General features: G+C 40.4%; 1 protein-coding gene and 1 long non-coding RNA gene across 2 annotated transcripts; one reads left to right on the forward strand and one right to left on the reverse strand.

Moving 5' to 3' along the window:
- Positions 1 to 3237: 3237 nt before the first annotated feature.
- unc119c (unc-119 lipid binding chaperone c) lies at positions 3238 to 9329 on the reverse strand. Its single transcript, XM_072672008.1, has 5 exons — positions 8483 to 9329; positions 7511 to 7624; positions 4956 to 5046; positions 4573 to 4745; positions 3238 to 3908 (listed from the first exon to the last, which is right to left on the reverse strand). The coding sequence occupies exons 1-5, from the start codon at positions 8787 to 8789 to the stop codon at positions 3796 to 3798; spliced, it is 798 nt and encodes a 265-aa protein (XP_072528109.1). The 5' UTR covers positions 8790 to 9329; the 3' UTR covers positions 3238 to 3795.
- Positions 9330 to 10711: 1382 nt separating this feature from the next.
- On the forward strand, positions 10712 to 14117 carry LOC140548835 (uncharacterized). Its single transcript, XR_011978940.1, has 3 exons — positions 10712 to 10816; positions 10944 to 10984; positions 11107 to 14117. It is a non-coding gene; the product is annotated as an uncharacterized lncRNA (long non-coding RNA).
- The last annotated feature ends 2628 nt before the right edge of the window (positions 14118 to 16745 follow it).

Consider the following 16745-nt stretch of genomic DNA (forward strand, 5'->3'; position numbering starts at 1 on the left):
CTTCAAAAAAGCTCTTAAAAGGTCAAATCTGAAATCAACTCAGCGTCACAAACACAGCGAAACACACCCAGTCACACTTCTGGACCAGAGTGTGATTATATCCAGTTAAACAGAGCAGATGATGGGACAGATTTTCAGTGACAGTAACCTCCAGTGAGTGTCCCAAAGTGAATAAACTGACCGCGAATCACACAAATCTGAAATTCCTCATGTGTTCCTCTTCTTTCCTCTTCATCTATCTGTCTGTGCTGGAAAACCCCTCACTCTGTTTAAAGACCCCCTTCCTCCCTCTCTCTCTCTCTCTCTCTCTCTCTCTCTCTCTCTCTCTCTCTCTCTCTCACACACACTCCTTTCTTCTGTTCTCCTTCACTTGAAGAGATGTTAAATATGCAGAGTGGTAAGGAAGAGAGTGTGTGCACGTGTGTGAGGATGTGGGATATAAACAAGGCCTAGCTAAAAAAAACACACACATACACACACCAGGAGGTTAAAAAACACATAGAGAACACACACACCCACACATACAAAAACATACCTATTCATCCTATACACACAGATCAGCCATAGATTAAACCTATTAAGATTAACTCACCTATTATAATAATATTCTAATATTATTGTGTACATCCCCCTCATGCCACTAACATTGTAAGCATCAATTAAGGCCTTGGGCATCCATGACCCTGTCGCCAGGTACTGACCACTGCATACCGGGAACACCCTACAAGACCTGCCTGATGTTTTCGGATGCTCCTAGTCGTCCACAAGCTCACAGTTTGGTTCTTGTCAATGTGTCTCAGATTCTTACTCTTGCCCGTTTTTCAATATATCCACCCCTTGACAGGAGCCACTCGAACCAGATCATCCATGCTTTAATGTTACGGCTGATTGGTGTATGGCTATTTAGATGAAATAACTCATGAGACATGCCACAATACCACTTTGTCTGATCCAGTGCTGATCTGATACACACTCTTTCTTTTTCTGCCCCTCTATATCACACACTCACACACACAGTCACCCTCTGTTCACATAAAACTTAAAAGTGGTCGTTATATTCATTAGAAAGAGCGAGATGGATATCTGTGTGTAATAGCAGGCCACAGAGATGAAGGGGTTCATGAGAGATGAACAGAACAGAGAGCTTCTTTGGAGAGAAACAAACTACATTAAAAAGAAGAGATTCAATTACTGCCTGTTTGTGGGATGGCAGTAGTTGTGTGGAAGACCCCTTGACGAGAGGAAGGAGAAACGTTGTGAGGACGAGAATAGATAGAGGATGTTTATGATACTCAGCTGGATAGATCTATAAAAGGAGGAAAGCTCTGAGTGAAAACATGACCCACTGGATGTCTAAACTGGTAACAAGACAAACAAATTCGATGTACCTTCAGAATACTCCACCTGCAGCATTTATAGACGCAGAGTTCACAGGATAAACAGCTGATTAGACCTTTTATGACTTCCAAAGTCCAACCTACCACTATCCTCCAGAGGAAGTGCTGAATTAATGACTTAAGCAGAAGTTAGATTCGAGTGTAATAGAAGGTCTCTATAATTAGGAAGTGCAGCTGAATTAAATGTACAAGTTTTATAATTTCTGACCCATTAATACTGTACTAACGTTTAGAAACCATGGGTTCCGGATCTGGAAACAAAAGTAATCAGTATCCACAAGGCAGAAGAAAGGATACAAGAAAATAGCCAAGCATTCTTCAGCTTGTGGTTCCTACACTGTGCTGTTATTAAGAAATACCAGCTATGGGATCAAGCTAAGATCTGGAAGACCAAAAAAAAAAAGATTTAGTTGAGTCGAGTGATGGTGCACTGTTCTACTGTGCAGCATTGCTTTCACAAACACTATCTTTAAACTTAATTCCAAAACTTTTGGGGCTGACTGCCAGTATAAAGGCCAGATCACACTGACGGCACAAACACGAACAAACACAAATGGTCGGTTGGTGTGCCACGGCTGTTTGTGTTTGATTGTGTCTGTTTGCAAATGTTTGGTCAACTTTAACATGTTATATTTGCGTTTGGTAAAGTTCGGCCCGTTGGCCAAGACTTTCATCAGTCCTCACAGCATGCTTTTCTGATGACCATAGCAACTAGTTCACTGATTCTGTTCTTTAGCTCATTTTGCTAAACTAAGACATCGATGATAGCATTGTTTTAGACGTTAGACAAATAAAACCTCTTGGTTAATATTTCAGATAGAAGAAGACCCTCTTCTAATTGTTGAAATGCCTGTTTTAATTAAGAGGCTAGACTCTGAAAGGTCTGGAGGTCTGTTTAGAATTTTTACCATTTACACAACAGTAAAAACTCGTAAATTCTAACTTTGTCAATTATGTCTTTCAGTAATGTTTAAAAACATTAAAAGCTCTTGTGGTGAGATGCAGTCCCTTTACCTGGTGTTTTGCCATCTTAGTTGTAACGTTTTCAAAAGCTGATGGTACTGCTGTGGTGGAGATGATAAACCCCCCTTTGTTGTCTTCTTAGTAGCTTGCACTGCTTGCTCCAAATCCTTCTCCTGCATTTCCTGCATCTTTGAAGACACTTTAAACAGTAGAAGAAGTCTCTCTAAAACACACACACGTCTTCATTATTCCTTATTATTTTCTTAATCAAGATCTGCTGTTTTTGTTGAGTGTTGTTTGACCGGTTGGTCACAGCCTTTAGTTTTTCAAAACACGCTTAAACAACTGCCAACATTAGGACCATGGTGTTTGTATTAGAATGTTTGGACAATGTGCTCCGGTCTTAAGGTCAGTTTTCAGTTCCTTGTCCATCTGCACTGAAAAAAGAACATCAAGCTTGTTAGTATATCTGTCAGCATAGCAACTGAAGTTATTTATATATTTTTGGATCCTTTTGGCACAGCGTGTTAGCCATCGTTGTTAATTAGCCCCTCATTAGTGGCCAGTTTGTAACCATGCAGCACTCATGGCTAGATACTTTTGTGTGGCAGCAGTGTGTAAAAACCTCAGAACACCAGTCCTGCTGTCAGAAACTGACCAATGAGGTACAGAGAGGGTGACTGATAAACTGATATGGAGAAAGAGATGAGCTACAATGTGTATTTATATACCTATAGTGGAACTATCAGCATTTAAATTGTCCAGTAAGTGGAAATACAAGGGTGGAGTTTTTAATACAGTGGATGGTGAAAGTATACTCACAAGAAAAAAAAAACACGGTCAGTAGTGTCAATCAACAAAAAGTGTTTATTGTTTTCAGGGTAGTAGCAGCACAATGTTCCAGCAGCTCAAATATGACCAATTTTATGGCCTGCTGTAGAGAAACTAGTCTAACAATGGTCTGGCACTGAGGCCATTAATGCAAATGTTCAAATTTACCTTACACCAAAAGTAGCACATCAGCTGTTCAGTTTTGTACAAGATCTACGAGGCTAATGGCAAGCAGTGAAAGCTTTCAAATCACCAATTAACACAGTAGCCCTGTTTGGCTTATGACTTGGTTTGGTTTGGTTTGACACACTATCTAAAATGTACAAAAATGTGTCCAAAATCTTCCATATTGCTTAAAACTAAGGAAGCAAACTTCAGATACTAAGCATGCCCTGGATGATGTGCTATGCCTGGGTGAAAGGGGGGAATTGTGTACATTTGTATTTTGGACAAGGTACTACTTTGTGTTGATCTGATTTCTCTATTCAAAAGGACTCACCGATCCATGCTTACACTTCCACAAAATGAATTAAAAACCATGGACAAAATATCACTTCATCATAGCTAAATATGAGTGAATAAGCTGTGTTCACTATGTATCTGTCTACACACCCTTGCAGAAGGAGTACTCAGCCTTGTGGTGCATGATTAGCTTGTTGTTTGCAAAGTAGAAGCTGTCTGAACGAGTCTGGAAAGGGTGGGCAATCATCTCCTCAACTGGGGAAAAAGAAAGACAGACAACTGTAAATTAAGCATGACTGTTTGCTCTAACTGTAAAAGCAAACCTTCTATGAAGAGTAACTGTGCATTTTCCAGAGCTAGAAACTATAAATTGGCCAAAATTACTACTACTATGCATTTTCTATCACATATATTTTAGTGCACAAGGAGCTTTTTCACACAGAAGTGTTTAGGTCATCAGGAGCAGCAACAATGGTCCAGATGCTAGAAAGAGCAAAGTTCCATTGCAAAACTATTTATTGCTGGTTTTTGTGGCTAAGGTTACGTCAGAATCAAGGGTATTATAAAGAGTAGAAGTAGAAAGCTTTACACTTGACTGCACCCAGCCATGATGTGAGGTCAGGTACTGATGTTGAACGATTAGTTCTGGATCACAAATTCCAATCCACTCCATTACAAAAGTATCGGATGGAGCCCCATCACTCCAGAGAAAAACAGTTCCACTGCTCTATAGCCCAATCCTGAGGGGCTTTATACCCCTCTAGCCAAAGTTTGCTTTTGGGCATGGTAAAGCATCCCATTTTACTGAAGTGGCTGGAGCAGCTGAATTCACTAATTAGAGGGGATGTCTAATTATTAATCATGTATGACACATTTAATAAACGTGTATGTACTGTATGCACAGGTGTGTTTAACTCACTGGTTTGTGGGTCCAGGTCCGGTAGGCTGTAGATGTGCTCACAGGTGTTTCTGCTGTGTGGGATGCAGAAGCCAATTTCAAAGTCAAAGGTCTTCAGCAGCATGTCTCTGAAGTAATGCCTCTCTATCAGCCTGAACCTGTTCACGGCCTTACTGCCTACAGTGAACTCCAGCCTGTGAAAGACAGTCAATTTTTGTTCTCTTGATGAAAATAAGACCCAGAATCCCAGAATTCCCTGCTGCTTTATATAACTGTTATAGTATATACTGTTTTGCTATCAGTTAAACTGAAATTTGACGCTCACAAATAGATATACAGCACATCAATGTAAAAATAACAAACACTACATAAAAGTAAAAATGACAAATAGTAATGTTACATACGTGGCTCCGATCTCCCTCAAACTTAGAAAGGCAGGGGTAAAATGATACTGGATAAATCGTGCTGCCTCCTGCTCCTTCACATCTTTAATTTCTGAGAGAGGGAAAGAGACAGACAGAGAGAGACATGGAACATGGAATGGAACATGTACAAATATCCATATTTTATGTTCTTGACTATAACATCGGCTATGTTCAGATGATCAGGCTGAAGTGACACAAATCAGATTTTTAGGGCTGTGTGGACATGTTAAATCTGATCTTTTCAAATCAGATTCTAATCACTTAACTCAACAAGCAGTAACAAAATTTCGCTCAGATCGTATTTCTCAAACTTCCAAAAGTTCACATTTTATAAATGTTAACTGAATCAATCTGACAGTGCTAAGCGCATGTGTGCAGGCAAAAAGATCTGACCGTTCACATTCATGCCCACAAAAAATAGATCTGGGTCAAATTAAGCCAAAAAATCTGATTTTAGTCACTTCAGCCTTTCATATGTGGTCATGGATGGAATACATATCCAAATCCATAGGCATGTAACATGAATGTGAATGGTCAAATCTGTACCCATTCTGAGCAAAAGTTCAGAATTGATTAATGAGGCTTATAATGAATGATTTGAAAACATGAGATTTGACATGTCCACACCGCCCTCAAAAAATCTGATCTGGGTCACATTAAGGTGAGAATATATAAATGTGCGCATGCGTGTTGTCTGTTTACATTACAGACAGATACAGATCACTTACACTTATGAATGGACCATAAAGATAGCCAAATCCGCTATAAATTAAAGCTAAAAATTAGAACTGATTAATGAGGCTTGTAATGTGAACACATTCATGGAGAACTGATGAATAGTCACATATGACGACGGTCACGCCAAACCCACTTAATACTATACATGGAGCAATGGCACCCCTGCCTGGCTTCAGTAGGTACTACACTTAATACTTAATTTACTTAATAAAATGAAGTCATTTTGAGTATTGAGTAGCATGTAGTCTAGATAAAAGTATTATAGTTAGGTATACTTAGATATCCATGATGTATATACAGAACCAGTCGGTTTTGAGTATGATTTCGATGGAAATTGCAATGCAATGTGAAATGGAACTACTCCCATCTGAAAAAAGTTCTTATTATATATATTAAAGTTATTATATTATTTAAGTGGGTAACTGGTTTTTGACCCTTTGTGACCCTTTGGCTTTTGGATATAGATATGAACATGACTGTGTATTGACCCCAGCCTGACGTTCTGAGTATTGTGCAATAGAGTATTGCACAAGCTCTAATGAAGTAAGTCACTCAGCACAGGCAGACTGCCTCTACTCGTTCATTACAATAGTCAATCCATAACCAACAGTTTTGATTACTGGTTATTACATACATTATAATAAAATGCATTTACACTCTATACATAGATTATTAAATGTTGCACAACTAAATATATATGTTTACTGGTCAACTAGGCAGTGTACTGTACTAGGATGGTGTTTTATATGCCACAGCAAAGCATTTTTTTTAACAGGGGGCCAACATATCTGCAGATGATACGTTCTGAGGTGGGAGGTCTACACTGTAGTGGGGTTTCAGTTGTATTTCACAAAGGTTTAGACATACAGTGACTCTATGATATAAAAACCACACTCAGACCACTGCTCTCAGAATCTTGCCTTTGTTTATCTACATCTACACTCTTATCAAGAGTAATTTACACTGGAATTATGTTACACAGGTAGGATAATGCAGTGTTAGGAGTCTTGCCCAAGAACGTTATTGGTGTAGTGTGGTTCTGTAATGTTGTTTTGCCTACCGGGGGAAACTGAACCCTAGTCTACCACAGGAAGGGCGGTGTTGTTACCCACCAACTACACCAACTGCGACCGGTTAACCACACTCCACTTTATGTATGCCTCTTTCATCAGTCAGATGAAGGAACATACAACTGTATATGGAGCTAAAGGCTAGTGGTCATTTCTGCACACCTATAAGCCTTTCAGAGCAAGATATAGTGCCAAAAATGTTGGCCTGTGATTAGTCCTCTGGCATGTAAGTCGAATTTACCAGTAGAAACCTAACCAGTCTGGTTTACGAGGCTGTTTTTCAGTTTGGTCCTACATGCAGTAGTATGGCAGTTGATCTGGCATCATCTTGTGTTGTATTTCTACATACAAAAAACTACAGGTTTTGTGTGTATCAATAATGATTTATGGTCTCTCCTCCTGCCTAGTGCCTCTGCATTGATGTTTTTCTGTACTTCAGGCAGAGCATGCCTATACAAAATCATTTACATAAGAAATTTTAAAGGCACAGTAACAAAAACAGTGTAACTGACCGACTGTTTAATTCGATAAACAAAGTGCAAAAGGGATTTTTAACACACAGCCAGAAAAAGTGGACACATCAGGAAATATAGAATGGGTAACCTCACCACACAAACTGAGAGCCACAATGAAGGACACACACATGCATGACCCGAGCAAACCAAAAACAGGAAGCATGTTAGATAGAGTATAAGTGGCTACAGGAGAGCACAAACACACACACACCTGTTGGACAGTGTCGCTTTAGGTCCAGAATGACAGACCCTCCCTCTAGGTCTCTGATTTTGAAGCGGGAGAAGCTGATGTTGTAGATGTTCTCTTCAGGAGAGCACAGATAATCTGCAGACATTAATAAAGAGCAACAGTCAGAACTTGCATCTGTGAGTGTTTTTATGTAGTATGTAGTTGGCTCTAATCCTCAACTGTATTTGGTATAAGACTTCAGTGCCCCCTGCTGAATATAAGCTAGAGGGGGAGGGTAATAAAGCACAGTACATTGTATTGAGCTGTCATACACACACAAAGAAAAGTGATATTATAAATAATGATAATGGATATTGTAAAGTACAGATATATATTTTTCCTTCTCCTGTAAAAGTACATTTTTACTTTTTATATATATATATATATATATACAGTACCGGCCAAAAGTTTGTGCTGATCATCATTGTAAAAACATTTGATGCAAATGCTAGAGTGACCATATTTTTGTTTTCAAAAAAGAGGACACTGGGAACAAACGGGTATCCACCATAGCTAGGATGATGTGGTTGGGGGGTTTCAAGTAGGCCTAAGTAGGACTGTGGCAGTGTGTATGTGTGAGGGACAGAATACCTCTCAAGCCATGCAGCTACAGCGATGTAGTACGCCTTTTTGGAAATCCCCAAACCATGAAATCCTAACTACGGTGGATCCCTGTGTGTCCCCAGTGTCCTCTTTTTTTAAAATACAAACATATGTGACATATATATATATACACATGGATGAAGGTTGTATCTTGAACAGGTGCCAGAACTGTTAGCAAATGCTGCTCAGTGACCTTCGATATAGAGGCTCGGTATAAACCTGCATTCAGTGGGACACCCTTCATGACAAAGTAACATGCATCTTATCTCTGCTCTGCATAGTTAGTTATGTGTTTCCCTGCTAATTGTACATATGACATGTGTCACATGCCTCTGTTTTGTAATGGCTCACCATCTGTGTATCCTGCCAGTCTGAGGACATACTGAGGGGTTACCGGGTCACCGGGCTTCCATTCTACCAAGACGTCTTCGTCCTGACCATACTCCGCCTGTCCCTCCGCAAGGAAGCCATTCCACTCCTCCATGTCCCTCACCTCTCCTCTCCCGTCCTCTCCCTCATTCTCCTCCACTTCTTCCTCACCCTCAGCGTCCATGTTCTCCTCACCCCTCTCCTCCTCGCTGTCTTCTTCTCTCTCAGAAGACATCTCACACTCCTTCTCCTCCTCACTCTCTCGCTCTCTGACCCCCTCACCGTCCATCTCTCATGCCTTTTATTTTAGTTTTCTTTGATGTGTGATCACTTTGCTCTCTTGCCTTGCCTTTGTTCCTGTGTCCTTAGCACAAGCTGTGAACTCTAAGGGTCCATGCCCAGCCAGCTTTTCTCTCTGATTACCCTCATCTCTTCACACACACACACAAACACACACATACATACACACACAGTGTCTTTGTGACTCAAACAGATTAAGGCTATCTCTCATCACTAATCCAAGCCAATCCCCAATTAAACACGGACACAACAGCTATGGCAGCACACAGGGGACAAAGGGGCATGATTCAGGGTGGAGGACAGAATTGGCACATGGTCAGAAAGGGCAAAAAACAGCTAATCAAGATCAGAATCAGAACTGCTGTATTGAGGTACATGTAAATGTACGCAGAATCTGTACAAATAAGTACTTTTTCAGTTATCTTTTACTTTTACGTTCAATCCACTAGATTTTAGAGTAAAATACAGTAAATACTGTATGTTTACTCCACTACTTACCTGTCTGAACTAAAAATAAACTGGATATTGAAAAATAATAGAAATAATATTTTATTATTATTTTATTATAGTGTATTATTTTATTATTATATTACACACCTTATTATTATAATCTTCTATTGTGTATATCTGTATTTAAAATAATATTTCAGAAACATATAAAAATGAGATTTTCAGACTTTCAGACCTCTTAACTGTCTTTCCATCTCCAGTGTCTAATTCCAACAGTTAGTTTTCCCTAAGCTAAAATTTTCCCTCAAAAATAAGTTTTTAACCCTTACTCTGCTATAGTGTAAGAAGGTGAAGATACACATTGGAATAAAGTGATTGACAGCCCTGTCTGAAAGAGCTCGCCTATCTGCAGGACCTGCATGGCGTCCTTTCTCTTCATTACATGGCGGAGCTGAGTTGTAAAGGAACTTCGATGAGCCGCACTTTGACTGTTGGAGTGTGCACTTACCGGACAAACGGGAAGTCCAGGGGGAAAATCCACTCTGCTTCTTCGCTGGAAGCTCAATGAAAGCGGTCTAAGACATGCTTGGTCTGGGAGAAGGGGGAGGGTCTACCAAATGAGTAGGTGAGTCTGGCTCTGCCTCTGGTCACTACTGCGCAGACCGTAGGTTGCAAATTTGACAATATGGCAGAGAGTTTTGGCTTCATTTCTATAGAACGGAAGGGAATGGAACCCTGGCGTCCATGTTTTCTACAGTCATTGCTTTAACTTAAATTAAAATTAAATTAAAAATATAAATAGAACATTTCAAATTTACTTTTTGGAGTGATTTGATTTGAAATGAAATGCTTTCATTATTTTAGTTGTTTTGTTTAGACCATGGTGTGCAAAATATGCAAAGATGTCTTTTATGAGTCCTTAAAATCCTGATAATTTGAAGTGATGATGTTCAAGGTGAATTCACAGTGTAGTGAATAATCTCATGATCGTACAAGATCCTCCATGTGTCGAAATGTCAGACATTTTTGCTAGTTCACAGGAAGACATAATGGGAGTGCAAATGGTGTAAATGACAACATCAAATCAGTGGTCACAGCCCGCAGCTTGCAGATACCATTTCCGGCACAGGTTTAGTTTCAACCCAGATCTTACACAGACCAGTATATCAGGAGTGTGTAATAATCAGCATGTGTATGACAACCTGAAAGCTTTGTTTTACTCGTCTCTGGGAAACTGCTAATTTACCAAATAAATCTACTTGAGGTGTCAATGACCTAACGAACACTGATGAGTGTTATGAGTCAACAGGATGTGAGCATGTCTCTCTTCATACTTTGCACCTCAATGGCAAATGGAAAGAAGGGGTGGAGCCACCACACCACATCCTCACTTTACTCTTTATTTCTCACCTCGTCCCACCATCACCATGGCAGCCGCATCGTCACTTCCTCCTGCAAACTGGTGGTGCAAGGCATCCCAGAAAGCATCAGCGTGGCAGAGATCGCCTGCGCGAAAGAGGAAATCATGGAGAAAGAGGAAGAGATGAGATGAGAAGAACTAAGAAGGTACTGTGTGTTTTCTTTCTTTCAATTTGTTCAAACTAAGGCTAGGATCGGAGAATCATTGGCTTAGTCACAGGTTCGCATTGTGGTGCTTTTGGTGGCCTTTTTTTACGGTGGCATGTCATTTCAGGGTGGATGCGAGTGATCTTAACAGCGGGAGCTTGTTGAACTGTGAGTATAAATTAAAGGCTTGTTTCACAATGGCTGTTTCCAAACAGTCCTGGACTTGAGAAGCAGTTTTAACTGTAGCTAACCCTCAATCTGTGTCTCTCGCTGATATTTCTACTGCACAGATAATGACGATGAGTCCACTCTCTCAAGTGGGGTGGCTTCTTCAGCTTTTAACAGTTTGTGCCATCCACCACAATCCAATGACCACACTTGGCCTGGAAGTCACAGGAAACCCACACCTCACCACAGAAAATAAGAAGCTCAGAATAACAACAAGAACAGCAAAGACAACAACAGCGTCTCCAGCATCACCTGCAGAGGTGTTTTTAACCAAATGGACTGAACCTCCAACGTCCACCACGCGACAACCATCGGTAACAAGACTTCATGTCAATACGACGGAGGCTCTGAGTAGTTCCCCGAATGCAATGGGAATGGTGAATGCAAGTAAGATATTTAGCAACCCTGAACACAGGTTCGTGAGTCCTATCTCTTCCAATCCTACAAGCACAGCAGAAGAAAACACAGAAACGGGAACAAGATCTGGTGTTTTTACCACGGGATTCAAAACTGAAGACTTGAGTCAAGACATGGTTCATACAGAACATGAAACTGGTGTAAACAACTGGGAAAGTGAAAGCTCCCTTCAGACAGAACACACTGTCCAAACTTCCTCCTGGATGGAGGAAAGCAGTGAGGCAACAGGGTCACAAATTGAAGCTGATGGCACCACAGTGCCACTCATTAACTTGAGAAACATGTCTGTAGAGACACAGAGTGACAAAGGAAGTTACAATTCAACAGTTTCTCAACATGGTTGGGCACACACCACAGAAACTCTTGTCACAACACCGATCGAACTGGACGACAAAACAAGTCTTGGTAACAGCACAGTTGGGTATACCAATGCTCTACCTTCTTCAAAGAATGGTGTGGGCGGTGAACTTACCACAGGTTACCATGTCGAAACACCAGAGGTCATCAGTGTGACGCAGGTCACATCTTCAAATAGTGAAAATATAACTTTGCAGACCACGGAGGGATCCCTGGTGTCCAGCACAAGTGCAAATACAGTTTTAGAAGATCAGGAGTTCACAGAGAACGTAACCACAACTGTGAACAATGTCCTAGACACCACCTGGACAGACAGTGAGTCCACACAGAACACAGAGAGACTCTCAACAAGTGGTGAAGGAAGTTACAATTTCACAACAGAGCAAAAAGTGGCAGTCACAGCAGGTTACAACACAACACCAACTGAGCTGGGCACAAATGATGGAAACCACACAACTCCTGGCAACAGCACAGCTGGGATGATAAATGTTGTACCTTCATCAGAGCATGACCCAAACAGCCAAATCACGACTAGACATTACATCACAACACATGTGACGGAAGTCACGTCTTCAGATGGTAAAAAAGTATCTATGTGGACTGTGGAAGAACCTCTAGTGTCCAGCACAAGTGTCAATACAGTGTCAGCAGTATCTTCTCAAAGCACTCAAAGAAATGTGTACAGTGTCACATCCTCTACTGGTAGAGACAGAGTGACCACAACAGAGGCCAGCCCCACACCCAGAGATTCAGCCTGGAGCACCTTTCCAGTAAATACAACTATAACATCTAATGATTCAGAGGCCACAACAGGGAATGTGTCAGTATGGCTGGACTGTTTCAGCAACGCCTCCTCATCTAAGACTCATCGATCGTCTAAGCTGATCTGTTTCATCACACTGTGGAGCCTGGCTATGACTGCTTCCATCTTCCTCGGCCTCACCATATACCTATGGGTACGTCTGTCTGTAGCGAGAAAGAAGGCAAAACACAGATACAGGGGAGTTAAGGCGACAGGTAAGGAGAGACAGAGCCTGTGGGCGACACACAATACACCTGCAGCAGAAAGAGTGGAATTCTGGTACGCCAACGGATCCACGCTGGAGGCAGACAAGAAAGAGAAGGAACGAGGGAGGGCAAAGAGGAATGGTGGGAAACAGAAAGAAGGGAAAGATGAGGACATGTGGATCCAACCGAAGGTGACAATGCAGGACATCACTGAGTTCTGGTACGCTAATGGACGAGGGAGAAATGAAGACAGGATGGAGACACAGCAAGAAGACAGTCAACTATAGGACAAAATTGGACATTTATGAACTATCTACAGAGACTGAATGTATGTGTGTGTGTTGGGAGATAGAATATGTATCCTTTGAAGACAGACACAAGTCACAAGTTCCTTGTGACTGCCTTTTGTTTTTCAGTTAATGGTTTTCTACTGCAAAGTGTTTCCGTCATGATCTGAGCGGATATGTGTTAGCTCTGCGCTAGCAATGTTGGATTAGGCTCGTAGCCAGCTTGAGTATGCTAAACTTTATTATGCTAGAGTTAGAAGAGCTATTCTTGTACTCATCAGATAGGGTCTCCACCATGAACCACCTGAACATATAACAACTCTTCTGGTACAATGATGATGACTGATGCAAATATGAAGCCAATCAGCAGATCCCTACATCATTAAGCCCCCCACACTGAACAGAAAACCGTGTTTAGCCCGTTTTGTAAGTGTTCCATGCCAAACAGTGTCCATGTGGAAAAAACACAGGAACACTTATCCTCAGTGCTCAGAGCCGTTTGTATAACCGTTTGTGTAAGAGGCCCTGTGTAACCTGTGTGTTACTAATTTCTTGCAGATTAGGCAGCGTCAGTACTTTCAACTCTTTAAACCCCCAAAGGTTGTGTTTATAACCGGGTTTGTTAATGCTGTATTGTATTTATTTGATATAAACATGCAAAAATACTCAAATATGAATGTATACAGGTAGAAATTTATATATTTGTATTTATATCACAAACTACATTCTTAACCAAAGATGAATAATGCATGAATAAGATCCAAAAATGCAAAAATATAAGTTGCACTGGAATATTCTAATCATTTGAACAAACCCCCCCAGTGGTTGTTGGAAAGATGCTTGGTTTAGTTTTTTTTACACAAAGATTTGTTCAAATTACACCAATGGGATTTGCTGTGTTTTTGCAGCCTTACATAAAGAGTGTCATTTTTGAGAGTGTATGTATATTATCAATGCAATAAGAGCACACTAGTTTGGTTAATAAACTGAATATAAACAAAATATCTTCTTTTTAATCGCAATGAATTAATGACCACACCTGTGCTGTGTTATTGGGATAAGACAACCAACATTTATGCTTAGGCTTTCCAAAGAAGACACAGTAATGACTGATCTTATACTACTGGACTCATTAGAACATATGAGATAAACACAGTGGACACAAAGTGGGTGTGGGGCTTTTGGACAAAATAAACACTGTGTTAAAAGAGGAAATGACTCTTATTTTTTACTGATGAATTAAGAGGAACACAGGAGGTTCTCCAGTGATACGCAGACAGACAGCTGACACGCATAGGCAGGCTATAACATGCAAACACAAATCACTGCTTATCAGGCATGGGAAACGCTATGAAATGTAAAAACACTAATGTTTGTGGACAACCCCTCAAATGAATGCAATCAGCTACTTTAAGCAGCACCCACTGTTGACATAGATGTGCAAATGCAATGCAATGGAATCCTATTCTACTGGCATTTTACTGGAATTAAATCCTCACAGCAATGCTCTTCCAAAATCTAGTAGAAACAACAAAAGCAGGAGCAACTCGTTTTAAATATCCTTGATTTCAGAGAAACAATGAATGAGCAGGTGTCCCAATAATTTTGTCATCAAAATATTAGCATGAATCAACTACAAGTATTTTAACTAAATGTAACATGTTAATATATTATATTTACAAAAAATGAGATCCATTATCCCTTTAATGATACCTAATTTTTATAACTCCTTCCAAAAACTAGGGATGCCCTGATCCAGTTTTTAATTGCAGATATCAGTATGATATATGTCTTATGTGCTTTTATGGACCATACATCCACACATGTTATGTGATGTAGATGTGCTGCTAATTAATACTTAAGTAAAATAACTTTATTTTAACTTTAGTTAAAATCAAGTTTCTATAATAATACTTTTTGGACTGATTTATTTGGCAGCAACTTTTTAAAAAATGTAAACATTTACTGTGTTGAATATCTTGATATTAATAATCCAGTTCCATTCAGTCCATTCAGCTCTAGTTTCTAGCTCCTTTTTATGTTCCCCAAATGGTGTTAAATCAATGTTGGAGTGTGTGTGTGTGTGTGTGTGTGTGTGTAAAGGTTCACGCTCTAAACTGATATCTGTTGTTGTTTGTCGACTACTGATGTGAAATAACTATTTTATAATGAGGTCAATGTGCTATGATTAGGTTTTCTATAACGTGTCTGTGTTAGCCTCATTCTCTCAGTTTCAAAGATGAAAAACGTCTGTGGTTTAAAACCAGTGAAATGTGTGGGGTTCTTTCCTCCAGCCATAATTCAAGAGTAAATACACAGTGGGAGTGTTTTCCTCACCTGGAGGAAAAGCAGCTCGCATGCAGTCAAAGCACTAGAATCACAGATTTGGTTATCTTCTTATGTTCTGCTGTAAAATGCTTCTACACTGCAGACCCTAAGCTGTTTACCTTCTGAAAACACTCCTAACTGCAGGCTGGGAATGTCTGTTAATGGTGCCTAGAGGGTGCCAGGAGGCGCTCTGCTAGAACACAGCAGTAAAAACACAGGATCAGAAGAGAATCAGGCTTTAAACACCATTTCCCCGAGGACCATTTACGAAAAGCTCTCCCTTCACTTTCCTTCATTAAAAGTTTTTCAATCCAAGAAAAGGCCTATTTAAACTGTTTTAGATTGTGACATGGCCCCTGTCCTTTTATAAAGTAACTGTGTTCAAACAATTTCAAATGTTGTTTCTATGCACCAGAAAAGATCTACCAATAAACACAGAAATGTTCTTTGTTTAATAACCTTTAAAATGGTCCTATAAAGCACAAGAAAGAGCTTCAGTACTGTTATAAGTCAAAGAACCATGTTCTAACCACAGTTTACGTAGAACACCATTTTTTGTTTTCCACCAAATTCCCCTTCACCAGTTTAGTCATTTTTAATTTCCACCCACTAGCTAGGATTCCCCAGTCACACAAGGACACCAGCACTGGGAGGGTGTGTGAAGGCAAGCATGTGCTTCCTCACATGAAGCCAGCCAACCGCATCTGTTCAGACTGTCGCCACTGGACAGCTGAACGCACTTGATGTGTTTAAGTCACCCAAAGAGATGCCAACTGTGGTCCCTGAGATTTGCAGCCACAGAGGGCTGTGAGGATCTAACCAGCGATCTATACACACACACACACACACATATGTATATATTCACAGTTGTGAATATAGTTGTATAACACAAGATGTTTGTATATCCATATTTGTCGTTTTTGACATAATCCGAATCTGGCAATTGTTTCTTAACTTGTCTCCAAATGTACATTTACATTTAGCAGAGCGACTTACAAAAGTGCTTTGCTATTTACCCAAGGATAACCTCAGCTAGTTAGAATAGGCTACAAATTCAAAGATACCTTTGCTAATAGGCATTACTAATCACAAGTCAATAAGATGACCACTCTACTATTGGCCCAGTACTCTTGGAAGAGGAGGGTCTTCAGTCTGCGTTTGAGGACAGCGAGTGTTGGACTCTGCTGTTCGGACACCCAGGGGAAGCTCGTTCCACCACTTTGGTGCAGGACAGAAAAAGGCCTGGACGCTCGTCTTCCGTGGATTTTGAAGGATGGCGGGTCGAGCCGAGCCGTACTTGAAGC

The sequence above is a fragment of the Salminus brasiliensis genome, unplaced genomic scaffold, assembly GCF_030463535.1.
Source record: "Salminus brasiliensis unplaced genomic scaffold, fSalBra1.hap2 scaffold_130, whole genome shotgun sequence".
Lineage (NCBI taxonomy): Eukaryota > Metazoa > Chordata > Actinopteri > Characiformes > Bryconidae > Salminus > Salminus brasiliensis.